Source organism: Crotalus tigris, unplaced genomic scaffold, assembly GCF_016545835.1.
Source record: "Crotalus tigris isolate CLP2741 ecotype Arizona unplaced genomic scaffold, ASM1654583v1 scf7180000018164.764771, whole genome shotgun sequence".
NCBI lineage: Eukaryota > Metazoa > Chordata > Lepidosauria > Squamata > Viperidae > Crotalus > Crotalus tigris.
The window spans coordinates 145,822-171,801 of record NW_024096858.1 but is presented as its reverse complement, the minus strand read 5'-3'; the positions used below and the strand labels follow the sequence as shown (position 1 = coordinate 171,801).

The 25,980-nt window shown below is 39.2% G+C and overlaps 1 protein-coding gene across 4 annotated transcripts in view; it reads left to right on the top strand.

The window, feature by feature from the left end:
- ACO1 (aconitase 1) overlaps positions 1 to 25,980 on the top strand; it is a 51,295-nt gene that overhangs the window by 10,248 nt on the left and 15,067 nt on the right. The window contains exons 1-11 of one of the 4 annotated variants that reach the window (XM_039348627.1): positions 672 to 823; positions 2,599 to 2,713; positions 3,165 to 3,333; positions 10,322 to 10,459; positions 12,593 to 12,662; positions 13,272 to 13,455; positions 17,457 to 17,596; positions 18,384 to 18,555; positions 20,419 to 20,519; positions 23,032 to 23,148; positions 25,327 to 25,486. In XM_039348627.1, the coding sequence (XP_039204561.1) occupies positions 2,617 to 2,713; positions 3,165 to 3,333; positions 10,322 to 10,459; positions 12,593 to 12,662; positions 13,272 to 13,455; positions 17,457 to 17,596; positions 18,384 to 18,555; positions 20,419 to 20,519; positions 23,032 to 23,148; positions 25,327 to 25,486 (1,348 nt within the window). In that variant the 5' untranslated portion in view covers positions 672 to 823; positions 2,599 to 2,616. Of the gene's footprint in view, positions 1 to 671; positions 824 to 2,595; positions 2,714 to 3,164; positions 3,334 to 10,321; positions 10,460 to 12,592; positions 12,663 to 13,271; positions 13,456 to 17,456; positions 17,597 to 18,383; positions 18,556 to 20,418; positions 20,520 to 23,031; positions 23,149 to 25,326; positions 25,487 to 25,980 lie in introns of those variants that run through there. The other 3 variants (XM_039348626.1, XM_039348625.1, XM_039348624.1) reach the window with 3 other exon arrangements.

Sequence of the window (25,980 nt, the reverse complement as noted above, 5' to 3'; positions counted from 1 at the left end):
TATTTATGATGGTTGCAGTGTCCCGGAGTCACGTGATCAACTTTTGTGAACTTCTGACAGGCAAAGTCCATGGGGAAGCCTGATTCACTTAACCACTGTGTTACTAACTTAACCACTGCAGCGATTCACTTCAGAAATGTGGCAAGAAAGGTTGTAAAATGGGGCAAAAATCACTTAACAAAATGCCTCACTTAGCAAAAAAAATGTTGGGCTCAGTTGTGGTCGTAAGTCGAGGACTACCGTATTGCTCTAGCTGTTGGCATAATTTTACCATAAGTCTTGATGCTGAATGGTGGCCATTTACCGCAGTATGGACAGCAGGCTTTCTCTAATGAAAATGGCCTGTTTGTTTAGAATGTGGTCAGTATAATTAGAAGAATGAATTATCAAAAGCGTCATTCTATTTATTGCTATCATCCTTTCGCAGCTGAAAACTTCAGAACAGTCTATGCTGGCTGTGGAATTCTGGGAGTTGAAGTCCACATGCCTTAAAATTGTCACGGTTGAGAAACACTGGTCTAGACCTTATATCCACGTAGCACGTTTAAAGTTCAGATCCCTTTTGAGGCCAACTGCAGCTTTTCAATTGATTTCTGTAAGGTCAGGTTGCAGTCGGTGTACTGTAAAAGGCAATATTCACTATATTGCAGCCGTGAACTTCAGTCCAGATATCCTTATCTTTGGTGTCCTGATGTTTACTCTGCATGGAATATAACTGCCTCCGTTTTTTGTGCAAAAGCCTTGAAGCAGAGATGTAATTGCATTTATTTTTACGCCCAAAACTTAATTGCTTTTAGAAGAACAGGGAGTTGATTTTAAAAAGGTAATTATTCTACAGTTTGATTTTAAAAGCAATTCTTTACCAATTAGTTTTCAATTCTGTTATCTCATGAATGTTTAGGGGCTTTTTTGGAGCTGGATAAAAAGTATATCTTGTCTTCTACCTTGGTTTCTCGTTTGCAAATGATATTCAGCAAGCAGTGATCTACTTCTGAATATTGGTTTTCCTCCCTGTCTTGTGAGGGTTTAAATACTGATGTGTATGTTAACATGTCTGTTGTATTTAAATTTTATAGAATTAGAGAGTTCTTTTATAACTAATGCAGCATAAATGTAACATACGCAGTCAAATCTGATGATGATTATTGTCTTTTCAAATCATTTCTTCTAACTCTGCATTGCTTATTTTACAAAAGAGCAATAATTTTTTAAAAAAGAATTGAAGCATGTGTGCTTTATTTTACTATCATATAAGTGGAGGAACTGGCATAAGGCTAAGAATCTAAATTATGAATCTCATCGTCGTAAAAGTTCAATGAGCTGTGTTAGTTAATAACAGAAAATATGGGGTTAATAACAGAAAATATGGGGATCTGGAATACTGACTTATTCTGCAAGGATTCTAGCTATCTAAAGTGTAGAAAGCTCTTTAGATATTTGAAAATGTAGAAAAATATAATAATGATAATTAATTTACTAGTACCTATGATACAAATTAATAAGGTAATGTAATCCATTCATTTTTCCCCATGAGGTTGCAGCTTAATTACTCTGTTTATTGACTTTAAATTTAACAAGGAAACTTGTCAATATATTTTTACTTTATCGTGACAATACCACATCAAAGAGATATTTCGTTGAAACTGTAAATATTGTATTGGTTCCCAAAGTATGAATCACTTAGACAGATTTGTATTTGATAACGTACAGCAGGGATCTCCAGACTTGCGCATTTCAACTCCCAGAATTCCTCAGCCAGCCAGTTGGGGAATTCTGGGAGTTGAAGTCCACAAGTCTTCAACTTGCCACGTTTTGACACTCCTGACATACATAGGCCCAGGAATGGAAACCTATAGGTTGAAAGTGACTTCCTTTTTTTAAAAAAAAAAAAAAGTCACCAAACCCTTTAATTAATGTGCAGCATAAGATTTTGTGGTTTTTAGGATTGATTTAATGTATTTTGCCTTAGAATAGACTTTGACTTTTAAAATAGGTTTCTTTAAAAAAAAAAAAAAAGCCTCATGAGGGGAAAAAAAGCAGATCTTGTTCCTCAATGCTGAGGTCTTCATTTGTAAAGCAATAAAAGGGGAGAAAGTGCTTGCTCCAAGCATATCCTAGACATATTTAAATTGATCATCTTAAGAACCAGTTTGGTCTAGTGCAGGGGTAGGCAACCTTGGCTCTTTTATGACTCGTGGACTTCAACTCCCAGAATTCCTGAGCCAACATGGCTCAACTTGGAAACCTCTCTCTTTCCCCTCAGCATGGCTGGCTCAGGAATTCTGGGAGTTGAAGTCCAGAGTCATAAAAGAGCCAAGGTTGCCTATCCCTGGTCTAGTGGTTAAGGCACCGGGCTAGAAAGCCAGAGATCATGCGTTCAAGTCCTGCCTTAGTCATGAAAGCCATTGGGCCAGTCACTCACATGTCAACCCACCCTCACAGGGTTGTTGTTGTGAGAAAAATAGGAGGAGGGAGATACGTTAGGTATGTTTGCCACCTGGAGTTCTTTGTAAAAATAGCAAAGGTGGGATGCAAATAAATAAAAACTCTTAAAATAAAATTCAGTGATATAAACCTGCCTTACATTTTTTTCAGTAGCAGCAAAACTTTTCAACTATGAGCAACCCCTTTGCACATCTCACAGAGCCCCTGGACTTGGGCCAGTCAGCAAAGAAGTTCTTCAATCTGAATCACTTGAAAGACACCAGATATGGTATGTCTGAATTCACCTCTGCTTCTCTTCTCATTTGTTGATGGTTCTTGATGATCACTTTGGCTTTGTCCTTTGGAGAGCCATAGCTCATTGGAAAACACAAGCAAACAAGTGTCAGATTTTAAGATTTTTCCACTCCAGCCAGAAAGTTGAAGTATGGAAAGACTGTTTTTTTAAGCATTACTGCCCTTCAGAAAAAAACATTGGATCAAAAATCTGAAGCACGTTTTCTATTTTGTGGGAGTTAATATCTGGAGTGTGTGTGTTCAAATGAGAAGAGTGTTCTGCATTATGTCTTTGGCTTTAACTCAGAGAAATATTCTCTTTTTGTGAGACAGATGTTTGAAAAATCTCAGCTATAGTTTGCTGACAGATAGTAGAGAATTTCTTTTTGCTGAGTTTTCTTCTGAATTTCATTTATTCCTTCCTCCCCTTTTCCTTTCTTCCCCAGCGCATTTACCATTTTCTATCAGAATCTTGCTCGAGGCTGCAGTTCGCAACTGTGACGAGTTTCTTGTGAAGAAAAACGATGTTGAAAATATCCTCAACTGGAAAGAGATGCAGCATAAAAGTATTGAAGTGCCATTTAAGCCTGCTCGGGTTATTCTGCAAGACTTTACGTGAGTTGTATATATGTTCCAATTTAGTGAGTTTTCTCAGTTAGGTTATCTGAGCTTTGTAGTATTTTGGGTTAAATACTAAGTCCTCGACTTACAACCACAATTGAGCCCAAAATTTCTGTTGCTAAACAAGGCAGTTATTATTTGAATCATTGCAGTTGTTAAGTTAGTAATACAGTTGTTATGTGAATCTGACTTCCCCATTGAGTTTGCTTGTTAGAAAGTTGTCAAAGGACCCTGGAACACTGCATCCGAATTTTGATCACGTGACCACGGGGATGCTGGGGTAGTCATGTGAAAAGCAGTCATAAATCACTTTTTTTCAGTGCCGTTGTAACTTTGAACGGTCGCTAAATGAATGGTTTTAAGTTGAGGACTGCCTGCACTGCAAATTGCACTGGGTTGAAGACTTATAAGCAGATAGCATCAGTCTCTTTCTAGGAAAACATTCTGTTCATGTTCATGAATATCAAGCAAAATCCACCAAAAACACTGCCTTTTGATATTTCAGCAGACTGTAAAACCAGATGTTGGGTTGCAGTTGGCTATTAAAAACCCGCATGCAATTAATTCATTTCCAGTTTGGGAATCCTCTAAAACAGGGGTGTCAATCTCGCAACGTCACGTGATGTGTCCTGACATATCGTGACTTTTTTGCCATTGCTGGCAGTGGGGCGGGTCCGGTTGTGCCATGACGCATCCAGCCCACAGGCCGGCAGTTTGACACCCCTGCTCTAAAATATATGAACTTCATTTCCCAGAATTTTTAGAATGATTGTTAGTTAGGAATTACAAGAGCAAACATTCATGCAGCAAGTGAACATCCAGGTTGGATAAGGCTGATAATACAAATCGATACAAGTCTATACAAATTGACTGTTTTTCTCAATACTTGGCTATGTACTGCTAACATTGTGTCTCCAGTTTTAGGAGTGCTCTTCCAAAAGAACAATACAGAAAATAACTTTTTTCCCCTTGAACCAACGGTCATAATTTTAAAATTAAGCTACCTTGTATCAAGGTGATATGACTTACTGTATTTTCCAGTGTATAAGACGACTGGGTATAAGACGACCCCCGACTTTGGAGAAGATTTGCATGGTTAGAAAATCATATTATACGCCGGAAAATACGGTACTCTCATTAGTACCATCTTAAACCTGAAAAGCAAATTTGAGAATCCTCTGGTCATGTTTCCTACTAGAAGGAGAGAAACAACCTGTGACTCATGTAGAGTCATAGCTTGGAGATCAGTGACAAGCAGAAGGCAGAGTTTTGATAACTTTAGTCTTTGGTTTGGTGACCAAGGTCAGAATCCATTTGTGAAGTTCAAATTTGAGCAAACTTTACACAAGCATCTTTACATTTTAGGCAATGTCAGTGACTGCACATTGCACATTTCTGCCAATTATTAACATCTGCTATATTTCTTAACATCTCAGTGTTGTTAATGTTCTCTTTTTGAATATTTTTGCAAACTAAAATTTGAATTCATTATTTGTAGTCAAAAAGACCTGTCAAATTTCCTACATGCCATACAATCATTAAAAACTGATAGTAAAGAAATAAAATCCTACAAAACTTAATAACTGCCAGCCGACTTATCTATAAACATACAGAAAAATGATGCAGAACCAGTAGTAAAATGAATTTTAAAATGTTAAGCCATTTAATAAATAAAAGAACTGAAAACATCCGGAATGTCTTAAATGTTGTATTTTAAAAAAAGCCAGAAGATTAAAATGAAAGGTGGAGGGGGGGGGGAATAAAGTATACAAAGGAATACAGTATTAATGCCATGCCAAGTAAAGATATATAGATTATATCTGGTATTTTCCATTTTTTCTTACAATCAAACATGATCATTTTATCATATTTTCAGATCACGTTATGGAATTTTAAAAAGAAGATTGCATTTATTTCTATATGAAAAAAAATGTATCTTATAGGTAGTTGATGAGCTAAGAACCGGAAAAGAAGCATTTAAAAATATCTGTTTTGTGCTGGGAAAAAGATGAATATTCTGAGGGCTTGTTGCAAAAATATTGATAGGGTATGTTTGTGTCGTGTTTGGGTGCAAGTGGGGAAGGGACCTCTGTGTCTGGGTATATAGTAAATAAAGAGGATGAGCTTTAAGAACAAAGGAAGCCCATCAAGATTTTGTTCTCATAAAAGTAGCTTTAGATCTCCATGGTGTTGATTTCTTAGTCTGGTACACCTGATAGGGCTGACATCAATTTTGCCAATCTGAATGTGCTATCTTTCCTTCTTTTATCTTCATAAGAATGGAGTTGAGCGCTATCTGGGGCATTTTTGCAAATTATTTTCTTGCTTGGCTCAAGTTTTTCTGATCATTGTCTTGGGCTTCTTTCGGTCCTTTAAGACCGTCCTCATTAGTCCTGAATGGGAAAATAGTATGTGAAGCTTGAGCACATTAAATAGTTTGATTAGGCCCAGGAAGCTTCTATTTTGACACTGGTGCTATCGCCTGACTTGCTACCCCTGTTCACATGTGGAGGTCTGTTATGTCAGGAAGAAAGATTTGAACTAGCTTTTTTCCTGACAAGCTACATGCTGTTTTTCTGAATGCAGAATATGTATTTGGAACAGGGGAACGCAGCGGTCCTTTTCAACGTTGTGGTTATTCAATACCTGCTTTGAGCCTCATATGACAGTCTGTGAAATTGCATCTATACATTGTACACAATGACCGTTTTTCTCAAATCAACAGTAGTAATTGTTGTGAATCAAAGTCTTGTGCACAAAGTCTGAGCTTTGTGTAAATATGAATAAATGATTTAACACTTTGATAGAAGCATCACTGCAAGAGTAGAATCTCCATTTTCTTAAATTAGTTCTAATATATGCATTTTCATGACAAGCTAAGTACTACAACTAGAATAAGAGATTGGACTCTTCATTCTGGCTGTGTGTGGCATACGTTTTGATTCTTATGTATTCAAAGTTTGTAGGTTGTCACATAAATTCATGAGCATTTATTCTATAGTAGGCTTACTATGTGCCTACAATGCCTAATCTGTGCTGGCTAAAAATACTGTACATCTAAAACAAATATAATGGAATGGAATCACTAGATTCCAACCTTTGCTAAAACCTACTGTGTGGTCTTAAGGAAGCAACTAATACCATTTTTTGAAAGCATTCCAGATGAATTTGGATTGCTGATGCTGGAGAAATGCACTTGCAAAGGATTTATTCAGACATTGCCAATGTCTGAACAAATTCTTTTGTAACTACATTTTTGGATAAGCCAGAGCATTATTAAGTTGTAGATTTAATTATGGTTTTGAATAATTTTCTTATTTTCCATTGGAGGAATTGATATTTGTGCAGATGCTTTGGGGGTGTGAAGTTATAACAAGGTCTCCTCGCTGTATTGTAAGTTATATAAAATATAAATGTAGTGCCAGGCTAATTTATTCAATGGATTTGAGCTGTGGTGAGATACAAAGGATTTTGGGATACTATGAGAGTTCTAGCTTGTTTACTGTCTGTGACAAATAGCATTAAAACTGGAACGCCTTTTCACATTAGTCTTTTCCTCTCCCCCCCACCCCCCCACCCCCCTAATCCCTGGATCTATTTGTGATTTGAATCTCAAACACTTGATTGCAGAAAGTCTGCTTAATATTCAGTGTCCAAAGTAACTAAAGGTAGTCCTCAACCGTTTATCTAGTGACTGTTCAAAACTGAAAATGACATTTTGCACACTTATGGCTGTCACAGCATCCCCATGGTCACATGATCAAAATTGGGATGCTTGGTAACTGGCGTGTATTTTCAATGGTTGCTGTGTCCCAAGATCATCTGATCACTTTTTTGCGACCGTCCGACTAGGAAAGTCAAGGGAGAAACCAGATTCACTTAACAACTGTGCCACTACTCGATAAGATAGAAAAAAGTGGGTTAGACAGCATCACCACCAGATGGACCCGTAGCTGGCTGACCAGCTGCACTCAGCATGTGGTCCTCAGTGGAACCGCATCTACATGGAGGGAAGTGTGTAGTGGGGTGCCCCAGGGCTCTGTTCTAGGCCCAATGCTCTTCAATATCTTCATCAACGATTTGGACGAGGGGATAGATGGGGAACTCATCAAATTTGCAGATGACACCAAGCTGACAGGAATAGCCAACACTCCAGAAGACAAGCTTAGGATACAGGAGGATCTGGACAGACTTGAACACTGGGCACTATCTAACAAAATGAAATTCAGTGGTGAAAAAAGTAAGGTTCTACATTTAGGCAAGAAAAACCAAATGTACAGGTATAGTATAGGGGGTACCTTGCTCAATAGTAGTAACTGTGAGAGGGATCTCGGAGTCCTAGTGGACAATCACCTAAATATGAGCCAGCAGTGTGCTGCAGCTGCCAAAAAAGCCAACTCAGTGCTGGGCTGCATTAACAGAGAGATAGAATCAAGATCACGTGAAGTGTTAATACCACTTTACAATGCCTTAGTAAGGCCACACTTGGAATACTGCATCCAGTTTTGGTCACCAAAAAAAAAAAAAAAAAGATGCTGAGACTCTAGAAAGACTACAGAGAAGAGCAACAAAGATGATTAGGGGACTAGAGGCTAAAACATATGAGGAACGGTTGCTGGAATTGGTTTAATGAAGAAAAGGACAAGGGGGGACATGATAGCAGTGTTCCAATATCTCGGGCTGCCACAAAGAAGAGGGAGTCAAGCTATTCTCCAAAGTGCCTGAGAGCAGGACAAGAAGCAACAAATGGAAACTAATCAAGGAGAGAAGCAACCTAGAACTAAGGAGAAACTTCCTGACAGTTAGAACAATTAACCAATGGAAAAACCTGCCTCCAGAAGCAGTGAATGCTCCAACACTGGAAGTTTTTAAGAAAAGACTGGACAGCCATTTGTCTGAAATGGTGTAGGGTTTCCTGCCTGAGCAAGGGGCTGGGCTTGATGGCCTCCAAGGTCCCTTCCAACCTTATTATTATTGTTGTTGTTATTGTTGTTATTGTTGTTGTTGTTGTTGTTGTTGTTGTTGTTATTATTATTATTATTATTATTATTATTATTATTATGGATCATCACACAATCAGCCAGATGTTCAGACTGGATTTGGCATTTTGTCTACCTATCGAGTCCTTACCCAGGACCTGGGATAGGCAGATGTGGATGTTTGATGGTATTACAGATATCGTCGCAGGATGGAAGCAGTTCCTAGTAAGGCCGCCTTTTGCAATTGACTAATAGCGAATTTGTCAATGCCAATGGTGTTCAAGTGGTGCTCCAGTTGTTTTGGGATTGCACCCAAGGAGCCTATACTATTGGTACTACCCTTGCTTGCTTTTGCCACAGTCTTTCTATTTCTATTTGTAGGTCTTTGTATTTTGTTATCTTCTCCAGTTCTTTCTCTTCTATTCTGCTATCTCCAGGCACTGCCACGTCCACTATCCAGACTTTTTTGTCTTTCTTATCGACAATTGTTAAGTCTGGGGTGTTATGTTGCAGGTGCTTGTCTGTTTGAATTCTGAAGTCCCAGAGCAGTTTAATTTTATCATTTTCTATGACTTTCTCTATTTTATGATCCCACCAGTTTTTGCTTACAGGCAAATGATATTTTTTGCAGATCTTCCAATGCACCATTGTTGCTACTTTGTCATGCCGCTGCTTGTAATCAGTTTGTGCAATCTTCTTGCAACAGCTTACCAAGTGGTCCACTGTTTCTTCAGCTTCTTTGCATAGGCGGCACTTACTGTCTGTTGCTGTCTTCTCAATTTTGACTTTGTATGCATTTGTCCTTAAGGCTTGGTCTTGTGCAGCCAGAATTAGTCCCTCGGTCTCTTTCTTCAATTTTCCTACTCTTAGCCATTGCCAGGTCTTGTTATTATCTGCTTTCCCAGCTATTTTTTTAATGTATTGGCCATGTAGTTCTTTGTCTTCCCATTATTATTATTATTATTATTATTATTATTATTATTATTATTATTATTTACTTAACAAGAAAGGTGGTAAAAATGGGAGAAAATTCACATAATGACTATCTTACTTAGCAAGAAAAATGTTGGACTCGGTTGTGGTCATAAGTGAAGGGCTACTGTATATAATAATTCTAAATGTGGGATAGCACAGATTTCGACCAGGGATAGGCAACCTTGGCTCTTTTATGACTCATGGATTTCAACTCCCAGAATTCCTGAACCAGCATGGCTCAACTTGGAAACCTCCCCCTTTCCCCTCAGCATGGCTGGCTCAGGAATTCTGGGAGTTGAAGTCCACCAGTCATAAAAGAGCCAAGGTTGCCTACCCCTGATTTAGACCAAAAAAAAAAAAAACCCAATTGATTGCGGTCTTCTGAGAGTTGTTCTGTAGTATCAATATACCTGTAAAGAAGAATAGTTTCATGGGTAATTCATGCACCTGACTGCAGTTTGAAGAATTAGGAATCTTCTTTTCTTCCTCTTCTTGTGCTGTCTGATTTTTCAGCCCGCCCTACCCTACTATCTACAACTGAATGAGTCAGCAGTCTCTGGCATTTGCCTGTTAGCATAGCCTAGAGCTTGCCAGTTCAGATAACCACAGGTAATTATAGTTAATGCTACAACACAAGTTGTAAAAGGACAGAAGAAGGAACGAGGAAAGAAAATGTGAATCTGGAGTTTGTTTGTTTGGAAAAATCTTTCTATTGAACCAGGCTGGCTTACTCTTATAGCCTATTCAGGTGTGTTGAATCTTTAACTTCTACCATTCTCCACCTAGTACAGAGGACTGGCTCAGGAACGCTGGCTCAGGAATTCTGGGTGTTAAAGTCCACGAGTCATAAAAGAGCCAAGGTTGCCTACCCCTGACCTAGCAGCTCCAACTTTGGGCCTTACAAAAGTGTCGCTTGAGTGTTTCTATTTCAGTATCTTAACTTGCACATTTTCACAGCTCCTGGGCTATCAGTTTTGACAAAGTTGCCTTGTGTTGTTGTTGTTGTTTTTTTAACTCTCCTATCACAGAGGTGTCCCCGCAGTGGTTGATTTTGCCGCCATGCGTGATGCTGTGAAGGCCCTGGAAGGTGATCCTGAGAAAATCAATCCTGTCTGTCCTGCTGATTTAGTCATTGACCACTCCATCCAGGTCGACTTTAATAAAAGGTAAGAAATGTACTTTAAGCAAAGAAAAAGAAAAAAGAAAACCCCCAATAAACTCCAGTTCTTGTTTCCAAACACTGGGTTTCCATTTATCTGAAGCTGGAAAATAGCGCAAAAAGAAAAATAGAAATGGTTAGGAGGCTGAAATAATTCAGGAGGCCTAATTGAAGAAAGCCTTTAAGACTATTTGCTTAAGAATAAAAATCAAGTAAGAAAGGATATGATGGAAGCATGTGCAATTATTCATCTTATGGAATAAGCACAGGTAGAGATTTCTGTCGTAATGAAAATCTTAAGGCCCCACAAACCAAATTTCAAAGCTTATTTCAAAGCTTCAGAGTGCATAAAGATCAGTCACCTCACATACAGGTAGTTCTCAACTTACGGCGGCCCAAAATTTCCATTGCTAAGTAAGTTTTGCCCCATTTTATGACCTTTTTTGCCACAATTGTTAAGCGAATTGCTGCAGTTAAGTAAATCATGCGACAAATGATGAAGCAAATCCAGTTTCCCCAATTATGTTTGTTTGTCAGACGCTATCTGGAAAGGTTACAAATGCGACCACATGATCTTGAGACAGTGCCAAGGGCCATAAATACATGCCAATTGCTAGGTACCCGAATTTTGATCACGTGACCATGGGAATGCTTCAATAGTCGTAAATATGAAAAACTATCGTAAGTCACTGTTTTCAGGACTGTAGTAGCTTCAGTCACTAAATCAAAGGTCTTCAAACTTGGCCCTTTTATGATTTGTGGACTTCAACTCCCAGAATTCCTCAGCCAGGCACGCTGGCTGAGGAATTGTGGGAGTTGAAGTCCACAGGAATAAAAGTCCATTTATTCCACTAAATGAATAATTGTAAGTTGAGGACTCTGTATTCTAACTCCATAGGACACACTAGATGAGGTTAAAATGAGATGACATCCGTGTCTCAACCATGATTTTAGCATATTGTGAAAGGAGGATAATAATAATAAAGTTGAAAGGGACCTTGGAGGTCATCAAGTCCTACCCCCTTCTCAAGCAGGTAACCCTATACCATTTCAGACAAATGGCTGTCCAGTTTCTTCTTTAAAATTTCCAGTGTTAGAGCATTCACCGCTTCTGGAGGCAGGTTGTTTCACTGGTTAATTGTTCTAACTGTCAGGAAGTTTCTCCTTAGTTCTAGGTTGCTTCTCTCCTTGATTAGTTTCCATCCGTTGCTTCTTGTCCTGCCCTCAGACGCTTTGGGAAATAGCTTGACTTCCTCTTCTTTGTGGCAGCCCCTGAGATATTGGAACACTGCTATCATGTCTCCCCTCGTCCTTCTCTTCATTAAGCTAGACATACCCAATTCCATCAACCTTTCCTTATATGTTTTAACCTCCAGTCCTCTAATCATCTAAGGAAAGAATACAGAGAAGGACACTGGAGGATACTGGCTGGGCACACTGTCCTGAACACAATTGTGTTTCCTTGTTCCAGATTAAGGATTTATTGAGGCAAGATATATTAATTAGTGGAGTTTGCCCTCATGCAATATGGGTGAAGGTCACAAACTTAAGTCTTAAAAGGGGATTAGATGAATTTGTGAGGGAAAAAATAGGAACGATCACCTCAGAGGTGGGAAACAAACTGAAAATTATTTACTGGAAAGAGAGCATTTGCCCTTGTGTCCTGCTAGTGTGTTTCCCATAGGATTAGCTGAACCTTTTGGTTTGAGTTAGAACAAAATATGTCTTGGTCCTAGGCCTTTTGGTCTGATTCAGCCAATACTCCAGTATCTCTTTACATAGTACAAAGGCCTGAGTGCATTTTCACCAGCTGAACTTTCTAATCTTTTTCTGCTTGCTTGTTCTTGTAATAATTAATGTTTTAGAAAACTTTCCCTCACTGTTGTATTCAGGATACCCTCTGCCAAAGTGCCTCCATGGAATGAACCATCCCGTGAGACAATAGGAATTATTATAAAAGCTTTGTGAGTTCCTCTTTTCTCCTAACTCCCTAGTGCACAGCAATTAAAGAGCCCCAGGATCCTGAACTAAATAAATATCAACTCACGCCCACTTTCTTTTTCAAGGTACAAAAACTGAATGCTGCACTCTGTCCTACTGAAGTTTTCTTACTATATTAACTCCTTACCTTTCATTGCAGGCCAGACAGTTTACAGAAGAATCAAGATTTGGAATTTGAGAGAAACAAGGAAAGATTTGAATTCTTAAAGGTAAGATCATACTCCCTCTCTGTGTCTGCAGAGCTAAACATGGAAAAACCTACTAAGGTAGGGGAATCTACAAAATCACAATTCCTAATGTATGAGGAAATAAGACATGGGCGTACTTTTGTCCTGGAAGAATAGCTAAGGAGAGAAGTCAGCGAACTTTTTCTTTTCCATAAAAGAAGGGAAAGAATTAAACTTAATAAATGCTCTCCAAAATTTAAGCATTTTTAAATTTGAGCTTGGTTATTCATCACTGTCATGCATACCAAGCCAGACAGTTAATTTTGTAATTTCTGTCTAGTTTATGCATCTGATTCAGGGGCTAGCCAATTAGAATGTGGCTGTTTGGCTGTAATATCTTAATTTTACATCATGTGAAATTTTAAGATTAAAAAAATACGGGTCTGGACTGAAACCCTACATTGGTGAAACCACAAAGTCTGAATAGAACTTCAAAAACTTGGTCCAAGTGGGCAGAATATTTTATAAATCAAATCTTCATATCCCAATCCGTATCAGTTGAATGAGGTTTGCTAATTAGGCTAGTGAAATACTTCATTCTTAATTTTTCTACTTCTTAAGACATTTCCCTCTTTTCCATTTGTGTTTTAGTGGGGCTCTCAAGCCTTCCAGAACATGAGAATTATTCCTCCAGGTTCAGGAATTGTCCACCAGGTGAATTTAGAATATCTGGCAAGAGTTGTCTTTGATCAGAATGGATTCTGTTATCCAGACAGTGTGGTGGGTACCGATTCACATACCACAATGATTAACGGCTTGGGAGTGCTTGGCTGGGGTAAGTGCTTTTAAAATTGAGCCGTCTATTCATTGGGAATTTAAGTGGTGTTTAGCAAAATTCAAGAATGAGAAGGTGTTATTCTGAATTTCTTCTTGCTGTTCCCTCCCCTCCTAATAAATAATGGACTGAGATAAAATTTGTGATTATTTTTTTTTTGAAAAAAATACTGGTTGAGTTATCGGTTGCTGAGTTTCTATTCAAATAGCTTTGTATGCTTGTTTATTATTTTTATCACACCTTTTTTATGTTTATAAACATCTCAAGGCGATCAGTATACCCATTACTCCTTCCTTCTCCTATTTTCTTCATAACAACAGACTTGTGAGGTGGGTTGGGCTGAGAGAGAGAGAGAGAGACTGGCCTAGAATCACCCAGTTGGTTGGCACGCCTAAAGTGTGACTCGAACTCACAATTTCCTGGTTTCTAAGCCTGATGCCTTAACCTTTAGACCAGTGGTTCTCAACCTTTCTAATGCCGTGACCCCATAATACAGTTCCCCATGTTGTGGTGACCCCCAAGTGGGTGTGGCCACCAATAAGAGGGAGTAGGACAGCTAGGGAAAAGGGAAAAAAATGGCGGACAGCGTGGTTTGGCGACCCCCGTGAAATGGTCATTCGACCCCAAATGGGGTCCCGACCCACAGGTTGAGAACCACTGCCTTAGACCAAAATGGTTCTTTATCTTCTGAGAAAAAAGAAATCCATAGATAACATGCACATGTCTATGGAGATTCTCAGTCATCCAGGTAATGGCTGCCCCAAATGTGTTTTTTTCAAATGGCAACTGGACTTTGTTTCTCCTTGAAGACATTTCACTTCTCATCCAAGAAGCTTCTTCAGTCCTCTGAACATTCTCTGAACTGAAGAAGCTTCTTAGATGAGAAGTGAAACTTCAAGGAAAAATAAAACTCCAGTTGCCTTTTGAAAAAACGCTTTCAAAAAGTGCAGTCGAACTTGGGAGTCCTGATCTTGCTCCCAACATCTCTAGCCAAAATCCAACATCTCTAGCCAAAATCCAAAATGCCTAGAAAATAATATATTCCCTGTATCCGCTCAATGGTTTTATAAAAAAAAAAAAAAAAGTCTAATTCAGGCGAGGAGCTTCAGATCACATAACCTCTTCAAACATAGGGGCAGAAGAAGACCCTATGGCAGGAATTTCAATAGGAGAAAAAGCAAGCAGTTACTAACCCCAGTACAAAAACAAAGAAGGGACCAAATTCATAGGTGGAGCCCATATTTAGCCATAACTGTGTATGGCCTATGTCAGTGTTTTTCAACCTTGACAATTTTAAGGCATGTGGACTTCAACTCCCAGAATTCCACAGCCAGCATTGCTGGCTGTGGAATTCTGGGAGTTGAAGTCCACATGCCTTAAAATTGTCAAGGTTGAGAAACACTGGCCTATGTTTTTTCACACCATAGTTGATGTCTGATTCAAGGAAATCCTGGTATAAGCAGCACCATGTTGACATTTCTCTGGAAAGTTAGAAAAAAAAAATACCAGTTAGTTATCCTATGACAAATTAATACCATCACTGAAATAGCCCTATTCTTGAATGGTGGAAGGAAACAAATTAGGGATTCTCCCTGTGATTGAAGGATGACAAAAGGCTCACAAGATAGAAGCCATGCCTTTAATTTCTCTAATTTCAAAGGGCTCACCATAAATCACTGAGTCAGATGAAGATTATTTTTGCCCCTTCCGTGGGAAGAGAAGAAGTTTACACCTTGGATAATATCAGTCATTGTCAGTCCCCAGAAGAAATGTTCCCACATGCCAGGAATATACTTGGGAGAATTCTAATGTTTATATACCTTGCTTGCATTCTTACTCCACTTCATTTTGAGATCAAAATCTTCCTGATTCTAGATTACATAGATTAATTAAAGGCAGGATTGCATGTTGATGGTGATAAAGTTGAGATTCTTAATATATGTTGAGAGACCCTTGATATACATCTGCACTGGTCTGTGAAGAGAGAAGAAAGGTTGATAAAGCAAGGTAAAGTTAAGATTGGCGTGTGTTAAAAGAAAGCAAAATCACACAGTGAGATCTTAAAATGAAATACTGTTGTTGATATTTTACATCTCAGAATGTCTAGCCACTCTGGAAATAGTTTAAAATAGGGATTCAAAAAATAATCACATATATTAATTAGAGCCCCTCTCCTAAATATTAAATCCCTAAAAGATCCTTTTAAATCCCGTGAAAAAACCCCACCAAATTTAATCACTTTTAAAATAAGCTGAAAGTAGTAATACACTTAATCTTTCTAGAGAATGCTTTGACTCAGCATCTAGCAGGAAACCACAGGTTTTTCTTCCAATTCCAGTTGTGGTTTGTTTGGTTTTACACACACACACACACACACACACACACACACACACTCACATACACTTGCTTGATCAGCTAACATAAAAATGCATACTGTGCAAAGTAATAAACTTTTAAAGACTTGATTTAATGACTACAACTACAGGCCGTTCCTCACTGCTTAGTTGAAGTGTTCCCTGCTCATTCTGGAGTTGGCTCAGACTATAATGGCATGAAATTTGCTGCCCCAGTTGCTCAGCCTTGTCTCTTATTATTCTTTTGAAGATACTACAGGTACCTTATATCAATTCAAGATCAAAGGTGACAATCTTAGCAGATTTCACACACTTTCAGACTACCCTCAAATATGATTAAACTGAAGGATGACTTAAGAATAGGTCACTTACCATCGCAAAACGATGTGTTGGGGGCACAGGAAAAAAAACATACAACCAAGATACGTGCCATGGTTAGATACAATTGGGGAAAGCCGTGTGTATCTAGAAATGTGGTGGTGCATCCCTTTAAAATTGATAAGACAGTGTACGAAACATAGTCTTGTTTTCCTCTGGGAATAGCCAAGGAAAACTAGGTCCACAATTGATCTAAAGTTGATGAAGAGATGCATGCAGGGCATTCCACCGCTGAATAAAATGTGCTTCCTGACATCATGATGTTTCAGGATTCTCTTTTCTTCTAATTTATTGGCAGATGTTTGCATGTGAGAGTGTTGGGGGATTATGAATATAGGAAGAAGTAGGATCTAACAAGGGAAGAAGGCATTAAATGCAAAGATAGTATTCTTTTATGAGAGTTGTGTGTTTACAGTTCTTTCATTTCTTGTTCTTAAGCTCATCGATTCCTTTACATTTAAATGCCTTATTCCATTGTTTTTAGGTTAATTGTGTTTTAAATGCCTGTGGAAAGGGGGAAACCTTGATTTTGCATGCATGGTGATTTGCGTAATGCGAGAGAACAGGTTCACAAGTTAAAGAGTTTATATGTTTGATCCTTACAGCAGAGCTTTTATAGCAAAACCGTACCATATGTTTAGCACGTACATGTTTCTTAAGGGGTGCAACACTTAGCTTAATTTCATCTGCAGATTGGTAAATCCTACTTTGAAATTGATTGCCTTGCAGCTTCTCAGTCCAGTGTGAGTTTGGGGAAACTGGGCAGGGGAAATGCTAGTGCAGGTGTCCCCAACCCCCAGTCCATGGACCAGTAACGGGCCGCAGCATGCCAGCAACCGGTCCACACAAATAAGCAAATATCCATTGGATGCAGGCAGCACACAAAACCACCCTAACCCTTCGATCCGCGGAAAAACCCCTCTCCCCAAAACCGGTCTCTGGTGCACAAAAGACTGGGGGCCTCTGTTTTGTTGGGTCTTCCTGTTAGCATCTGCTTGGGCATTGTGAGAACAAAAACCTAACCTAGATAGGCCATTATTTTGATCTAACAATACATTTTTGATATTTTTTACCCTACCAGATAATTTGCATTTCTGAAAGTATATGGAAAAGCTTCATTTTAGATGAATAGCTATTGTTTGCATCTCCCTATCAATAAAATTGTTGATCCACTGTTGCTTTCTTTGGATGTTGCTGCAAGATAAATTAGCAATTATATTTAATACCCCCCTCTCTCCCCCCCCTCCCTCCCTCTTTCTCATTGATCAGGTGTGGGTGGTATTGAAGCTGAAGCAGTGATGCTGGGCCAACCAATCAGTATGGTACTTCCTGAAGTGATTGGCTACAAACTGAGTGGTAGTCCTCAGCCATTGGTCACATCGACAGACATAGTGCTCACGGTTACCAAGGTAATAACTTGCTTGACTGACCACAGCTGATCGTGATACAAGGCTATTGCTTAATTAATCTCAGAAATCTGCATGCTAATAGATACAAGATGTAGAGTTTAAGTCCTCTGCATCAAGTGGCATCAGTAAGTGTTTGAACCTTATTTCTGAGAGTGTTTATTCCAATTGAATGTAATCTACAAAATCACTTAGTGGTCACTATTCTAAGCACTAATGTCTGTCAGAAGTATTGCATTAATAGAATAGTTCAGTAGTTTCATCTTTTAGAGATAAGGGTCTCTCTTAATGCAGAGATACAGAGGACCACAAAGTATGTTAGTGTGTATCAGACGTGTGCAGGATTTTTAATTGTGATATACTTAATTTGATGACAACATTATACTTGCTTCCTAATTCAAAAGTGCAAGAAAATTTATTATCAGTTATCAACAAACTTTAAAGGGGTTCCAAGAGGCATAAAAATAGAACTCAGCCAACATTAAGTTGATTGAGACAGCCAGCGCAAACTGGAAATAGTGAGATTTAAAGTTTTGTCTCGTATTTTAAAACTGTAATGCAGTTGTATTTATCCACAAGAATTGTTGGAATCAATGCAACCTATTGTTAAATTTGTATCTAGTGTTGCAAGATAGGGTTAGATTTGGCAACAAATTTTGCTTAGATGGAACCTCAGATTCTCATTTATAAAAAAAAAATCAAAGCTTGGTTATGACTGGTTTCAGTCTTATTTTAGTATAAAATATGCTATGAAAATGGAACTGAATGCAGACTTTTAAATGTGTTGCAGCATTTACGGCAAGTAGGTGTTGTGGGCAAATTTGTCGAGTTCTTTGGACCTGGGGTTGCTCAGCTATCCATTGCTGATCGCGCTACCATTTCCAATATGTGCCCAGAATATGGAGCAACTGCAGCCTTTTTCCCAGTGGATGAAGTTAGCATCAAATACTTAGTTCAAACTGGTGAGTGGAGAAAAGACAACGTGTAAAAACCAGGGTTTCTGAAACAGAGAGTATTCATTTCAGATGGAATAGGTTGCCGTGCTTTAATACCAGCCCACTTAAAGCAACCCAGTGTCCGTGGAAAGAAATGTAAGCACCAATCTTGGCATGTATCAAAATTCTCTGATTCTTCGAAATCTTAATTCTAATGTGGTTTTAAACAATTGAATGAAAAGCTGGCATGATGCAAAACCGAACAGCGGACAGGATGCCATGTTTCCTTAAGCAATGCAGGGAATCCCTATACCAGTCATATAGATATCCCTCGGGATAAAAAAAAAAATACACAGGAAAGCAGTGGAAAATATCCTGCGGAACCAGAGGTAGTGCAGCAAGATAAGATTCTGTAATTAGAGATAGCCACTATAGCAGGAGTCTTCAAACATGGCCCTTTTATGACTTGTGAACTTCAACTCCCAGAATTCCTCAGCGAGGCACGTTGGCTGAGGAATTCTGGGAGTTGAAGTCCACAAGTCATAAAAGGGCCACGTTTGAAGACCCTTGCGCTATAGCAATCATTATAAAAAGGAAATCTCATCGAAGACTTCAAATTCCCACAGCAGACCTCAACGTACCAAATGGACCAATTAACCCCAAAAGGCAAAAGGATTCTGGGTTAAAAAGTGGCTATTTCAGATAGAAGAGAAAGAAGATATTGGTGCATTTCTATCCTCCCATTCCTTTTCGCTTGAGTGGGAGAAAGGAGTTCAGATTGTATGTATAGATTCCGCTTGTGGTTATGTCCCATATAATATATCCTGTTTTCTCAGCACACTGGGCAGTATTCCTAGTTTCTCATAAGTCATATAAAATGGGAAAAAGTGGTTTGTAGCAATACATAAACGAAAGTTTTTTCTCTTCTCTCCCCAACTCCATAGACAGAAGGGACCCATAGATAGTTCTGAGGTTCTATTTGCTATTTTTTTTAATAGTAAACTAGGATTTCTTGCATCTGAATTTGAACAATATTTATTGTTTTATGTGCCTATACTGAAAATTAAATATTGGAGATTTGTGAACTACGCTTTGGTCAGTATGTGATCTGATAAGTTGGCTTACATTGGTTAGACAATTAAAAATCACAATTTTAGCAAAATATAAAATACTGGTCCAACCTCATGCGCTGATTGTTCAAGTTCCTATATTTATTTAGTAAGTCAGATGCAGCCAGTCTTCCAATCTGATCTTCTAATTTCACAAACAATACACATGTCATCCCGAAAATTAAAGTTAGTAAAGAACAAACTTGTTTATTAATTCAAGAAATTGACCCGTTAGCTCAATGAATATTTTCAGGCAGGGCTTTTTTTTTTCTCATAGAACACCCAGAACGGAGTTCTGGCACCTTTTTTGGATGGAACCTTGTAGGGTAGGCAAGGTGGGTTGTATGACGAGTGTGAGTTCTGGCACCTTTTTTTTTTTTTTTTTAGGAAAAAAGCACTGGTTTCAGGGATATTACATGCACATTTATATATAGACCGTATGCATATCAATAGTAAATCCTCCACCATGTTTCACATGCAGTATGTTTCAATTACACCCCAAATATCTTCTCATTACATGAAACATTAGCTGTGTAAGTATACATTGGAAGTGCCAATATGATGATTCAGACATGTTTATATTCTTCATTTTTAATGAACTTTACAATCTGGCTGTTAGTGTGAACACTAAATAGTTTGGTAGTGCCCAATATTGTATATTTGGTGTATACACTCGAGGTTTTCTGAAATTCTATATAGCATTTTAGGTTTGCTGTTCCTTAAGAAATTGTCTTTCTATCTTTTTGCACATTCACCGAGTTGCTATTTTTGTCCATTATAGGCCGTGATCAAGAAAAGATTAATCATATAAGAAAGTACCTTGAGGCTACAGGGATGTTTAGAGATTTCAATAACTCATCTCAGGATCCAGATTTTACTCAGGTACCTGTTCTTAAATTTGTAGTTTCCTCAAGGGACAAGCCCCTGACTTTTAGACCTCTCTGGAAATGATCCTGCATCTTCCACTAACTGAAAACGTAGAAGCCGATCACAAAACTATTTAGAAGAGCTAGAAAGCCTCTAATGAGTACAGTGACTAAATTAAAGATATCTAAAAACGGGTTATGTTTTTAAAATTGCTGGATGGTCATAGAGTTGGCTCCAAGAGGTAGAATCGTGTGGCTACCTCTGGCATCTGATTACATTTTTATTGACATGAAATGCACTGTTGAATTTTCTGCCCAAATCTGTCGACTGGCCTTAAGTACTATGCATCTCCACTCGGTGGAAGCGAAATATGGATAACCTCAAGGTTTCTTGCCTAGTTAAAATTATGCTGAAGCCTTTGAAACAAGTCAGCACAGGAGCTACCCAATCAAATTAAGCCCACCCCCTACCCACGGCAGACCACCAAGGAAGGGCTTTAGAAACCCCTCTATTAATGCTTCGTGGCTGGAATTTCAAAATTAGAAAGGATTATGGAGAACATTGGCAGCCGCACAATGAAGCTGGTGGCTTCAATTCAGGTTGCTACAGGCCTGTGTTGAAATCATTCCCCCCCCCCGAGATTGTGCTATTAATCCTGATGATTTGGGGCTCCATCTATACTTGGCAATAGCCCTCTCAGCTTTTTGATGAATGGCAAATTTTCACTGCAAACTCTGAGAGGCAATAGATCCCCTTTATACAAGATCTTTCCAAAGTGAAAGGCTGCAGTTCCCCAATACTGCCAGAATTGCCCTTGCTGGCCTGAACGGACATCTCTCTTGATGATCTGTGGCTACCAGAGGCCCTCGAAAAGCTGCTAATGCAGACTGCCCCTACTTGACAGAGGCCTGTTGGACTCCAGCTCTTAATTCCTAGAGCAGTGGTTCTCAACCTGTGGGTCGGGACCCCATTTGAGGTCGAACGACCATTTCACGGGGGTCGCCAAACAACGCAGTCCGCCATTTTTTCCCCCCTTTTCCTTAGCTGTGCTACTCCCTTTTATTCTATTGGCTTTTGAAAGCCAATAGAATAGACTCTCTCTTGAATAGAGTCTAATTCTATTGGCTTTCAAAAGCCAATAAGAATTGTCCAGGCTGTCTCTGCCCTGCTGAGCCCGCCAAAAGTCCCATTCTGCAAATGGTGCTGCACCAGTTGAGTAGTCCTCGACTTACGACCTATTGAGTAGTCCTCGACTTACGACAGGTTGGGGGTATTAAAAAGGTTGAGAACCACTGTCCTAGAGGATGTGGCTCTCAGCATATTTATAGGGACACTAGATGGGAGAAATTACACAGAACATAGAGGTAGTCCTTGACTTACAACTGTAGTACGTAAATCTTCAACTTATGACTGTAATGGCCCCTGCAACCCCTCTCCAACCCCTGTTGTTCCTGATGTAGTTGTTAAATGACACGGGTTATTAAGTGGACGAGAGATGTCTCATGGATGGGATCGGCTCCTGGGAGGCCTACCACCCAGCTCGATCCAAAAAGGAGGCAGGCGAACAGTTAAAAAGGGTGCAAAGCCAAAACCAGCCCAGCAAAATGAGGTTCAAGTGCTAAAGAGGTTTCCAAACAAGCCCATGTGCTTGGCTGGCCACGAGAAGCCCTGATGCTTTGAAACACCAGGAAGGGAGCTTAGTAATCAATCCAGTGGTGCATTTTGCAAAAAGAATGAAGCCGGGCTTGGGGATTAGGCCTCTGCCCCATTCAGCTGGTAGTCGGAAGCCAGCCCCCTAAATGCAGGGGTGAGCTTTCCCAAACCTTTCCCTTGCTTTACCCCTCCCTCATAAACCCACTATTTTTTCCAGTAAAGAAAACAGAAAAAAAGCATTTGGGGGGGGAACAGACTTGTCGATCTTTCTCCCTCCCCTTTTATTAGGTGCTGAAGCTAATTTCTCCTTCATCTTAATTCCCCTTTAACCACTGAAATTTGCTAAATTTTCTGCATCCCTGGAAAGAGGATGACAGAATCTGCATGTTACTTACCTCGATGAATGGCTGCCAGGTTGAAGGGTAGAGGAAAAGAGCCTTTCGTTGAAAAAATGGTTGAAAAAAGGGAGGCGGGAGAAGGAAGGAAGCAAAGAAAATCCTTCTGGGGATTGTTTGTGTGAGAGCTGAAGGAAAATACTTTGCAAGGGCTCAGCACCTGCAGCAAAAGGCCACAGCAGAAGCTAGGTGCTAAGGAGAGTCAAGCAGCAAAAAGCTTTCCAAAGAAAGTTTCCCAAGCTTTTTGTTGCTTGTCTGACTCCCTTTTAGCTTCTGCAGTGGCCTTTTTTTTTTTTTTAATTAAACCTCTTTTTTTGGGCATGAGTTGTAAGTCCCTTCATTCTGTGCCATCATAATAACGGTCACTGAATGAACACTTGTAAGTCGAGGGCTACTTGTGTAAATATATAAGGGGGCAGTTTCAAGCAAGCTAGCACCTCTCTGTTTCTGTTCCTTCCTGCTTCCTTTCTTTTCAGTAGATTGTAGAATTGGACCTGCAAACCGTTGTGCCGTGTTGCAGTGGTCCTAAAAGGCCACAGGACAAGGTAGCTGTCTCTGACATGAAGAAGGATTTTGAGAGCTGCTTGGGAGCAAAGGTGATGCTATTTTCTATTTAAAATATACCCTCTTTGTTTGGTATGTGATCTCACTTCTGATATGTTTATTTATAATTAATGTGCAGAAGATACTTTGCTTTTGAGAGGCTAGTCAAGCTTATTTGTGGAGAATCTGCTTGTGGATCAGACTTAAATATAATATAATATATTATATATATATATATATATATATATATATATATATATATATACTTGCCTTTTAACCCTGACGATGTCAAGTATATTTTGATGAAAGCTAGGTTGATTGATTAAATTTTATTCTTTTAAAGTATTCTCTTGGTGATCATTATTTTAGTAGTATGGATATTCCCAAGAGTCGTATTTCTTTTAATATATAAATATATAAATAAATGTTTTCTGAGGTTTTCGCGGGTGTTTGTATGTAGGTCTTTGGTTGTTCGGGTTTTCTCCCGCGTAAAATTGGAAGTGTCTTAGCGACGTTTCAACAAAGTCCCATTCGTCATCTTCAGGCTGGTGTTTTCAGCTTCGTGCTTCGAGCAGCAAAAACACGAAGCTGAAAACACAAAGCACGAAGCTGAAAACACCGGCCTGAAGATGACGAATGGGACTTCGTCGAAACGTCGCCAAGACACTTCCAATTTTACACGGGAGAAAACCCGAACAACCAAAGACCTACATATAAATAAATATATATATAAATATATATATATATATATATATATGTAAATGTAAAGTTTGATTCTTTAGGACAATGTGTTTTATTTTACTAGTGAAGCCAACTTTGTGCCTAAATTTCAAAGACAGGATTGTAATAGTTTTGTTGTGCAAAAATAAGGGATTTTGTAGCTAAAAGGATGCTGATAACTGTGGCATGGCATTTAATCAGCCAAAGACTATACCATACTTATACTGTCATGACCATTCCCAGGCCACAGCACAGAATAAAGGTTCCTCCAGATTAGACTACAGCTTTTGTTATCCTAGATTATTGAGGATAATGAAGGATGGAGTCAAAAATCAACTGGAAGACTGAAAGTTCCACCAAATTCTGCTAAGACATTTGCGAAGTTGGTAATTCCAACTGGCTAGGTGAGGAAGAAGAAATAAAATATTTCTCTTCTCACCAGCATTTTTACAGAGTGTTTGTCTGTGAAACACATAATATATGCAGAATATTGTATATCCTTCAGTTGCACCAGGCTTTGAATGACATACAAGGATCCACCTTTTCAATATAAAGGTAGAGCTGGAGGGGGGGAATGAATTTATTTTATTTAAATAGGTTTAAAATTAATCAAAGGCAATTCACGTGATACAAATTCATGTGATTACTCCCATCTATCCACAAACAAAAGGATGTCTGTCAGCACATTCAAGAGAACTGTAAAGCTTCCCAAATTGTTATGATAGCAATAGCACTTAGACTTATATACCGCTTCACAGCCCTCTCTAAGAGGTTTACAGAGTCAGCATATGGCCCCCAACAATCTGGGTCCTCATTTTACCGACCTTGGAAGGATGGAAGGCTGAGTCAACCTTGAGTCGGTGAGACTCGAACTGCCGAACTGCAGGCAGCCGGCAGGCAGCAGAATTAGCCTGCAGTACTGCATTCTGACCACTGCGCCACCAGGGCTCTTCCATGATGGCGCAGTGTAATGATGATTACAGTAATATAATTATAATCCAAGGCAACAAAGAAAACCCCAAACTGATTGATATGGAAAAAAACCGCTGACAATTGGAAGGAAATTATGAGAAACTGAGAGATGATAGAATGGAACAGAGCATGCTGGGTGGACCACCAAAAGGATTGGGTACGCTACAATATTTTGTGGCAGCTTTTCAAACCTCTAGGTCAGTGTTTTTCAGTTTTGGCAACTTTAAGTTGTGGGGACTTCAACTCCCAGATATCCTCAACTAGCTCTGTCTGAGCATTTCTTACCGAATTTTTAATTTTCTTTAAAAATATATACCGTATTTTCCGGCATATAAGATGACTTGGCATATAAGATGACCCCCAAATTCGGAGCCGATTTGCATGCTTAGAAAGTCATCTTATACGCCGGAAACTACCATAATTTCCGGCATATAAGACGACTCGGCGTATAAGACGACCCCCGACTTTGGAGCCGATTTGCATGCTTTAGAAAGTCATCTTATATGCCGGTATATGTTTTTGTTTATTTCTATTTGCAGCAAGGATTTAAAGGTTTTCAGATTGCTCCCGAATGTCACAACCACCATGTCAAGTTTGTCTACTGTGACAAGGAGTTTGAATTAACACATGGCTCAGTTGTGATTGCTGCTATCACCAGCTGTACCAACACTAGCAATCCTTCTGTGATGCTTGGAGCTGGTAAGTAGCCATCTAGAGCACCAGTTAATCACAGTTATAAACAGATAGTCCTCGACGTCCGAGCACAGTTGAGCCTGAAATTTCTGTTGTTAAGCAAGGCAATTGTTAATGTGAGTTTTGCCCCCATTTTATGACCCTTTTGATGCAGTTGTTCAGCGAATCACTGCAGTTGTTAAATGAAACATGCAGTCATTAAGCAGATCTGGCCTCCCCCATTGACTTTGCTTCCCCCATGTTGGGAGTCAGCTCTGAAGGTTACAAATGGTGATCACATGATCCTGGGACAATGCAACTATCATAAAGGCATGCCAATGGCCAAGCACTCAAATTTTGATCACATGACCATCGGGATGCTGCAATGGTTGTGTGAAAACTGGTCACTTTAGTTCCCTTGTCCCTTTGAACCATCACTAAATGAATGGCTGTAAGTCGAGGACTTCCTGTACTGTGTATCTAACTGCAGTGCCCCAAAAGCTTCTGAGGAATTTAGTTTG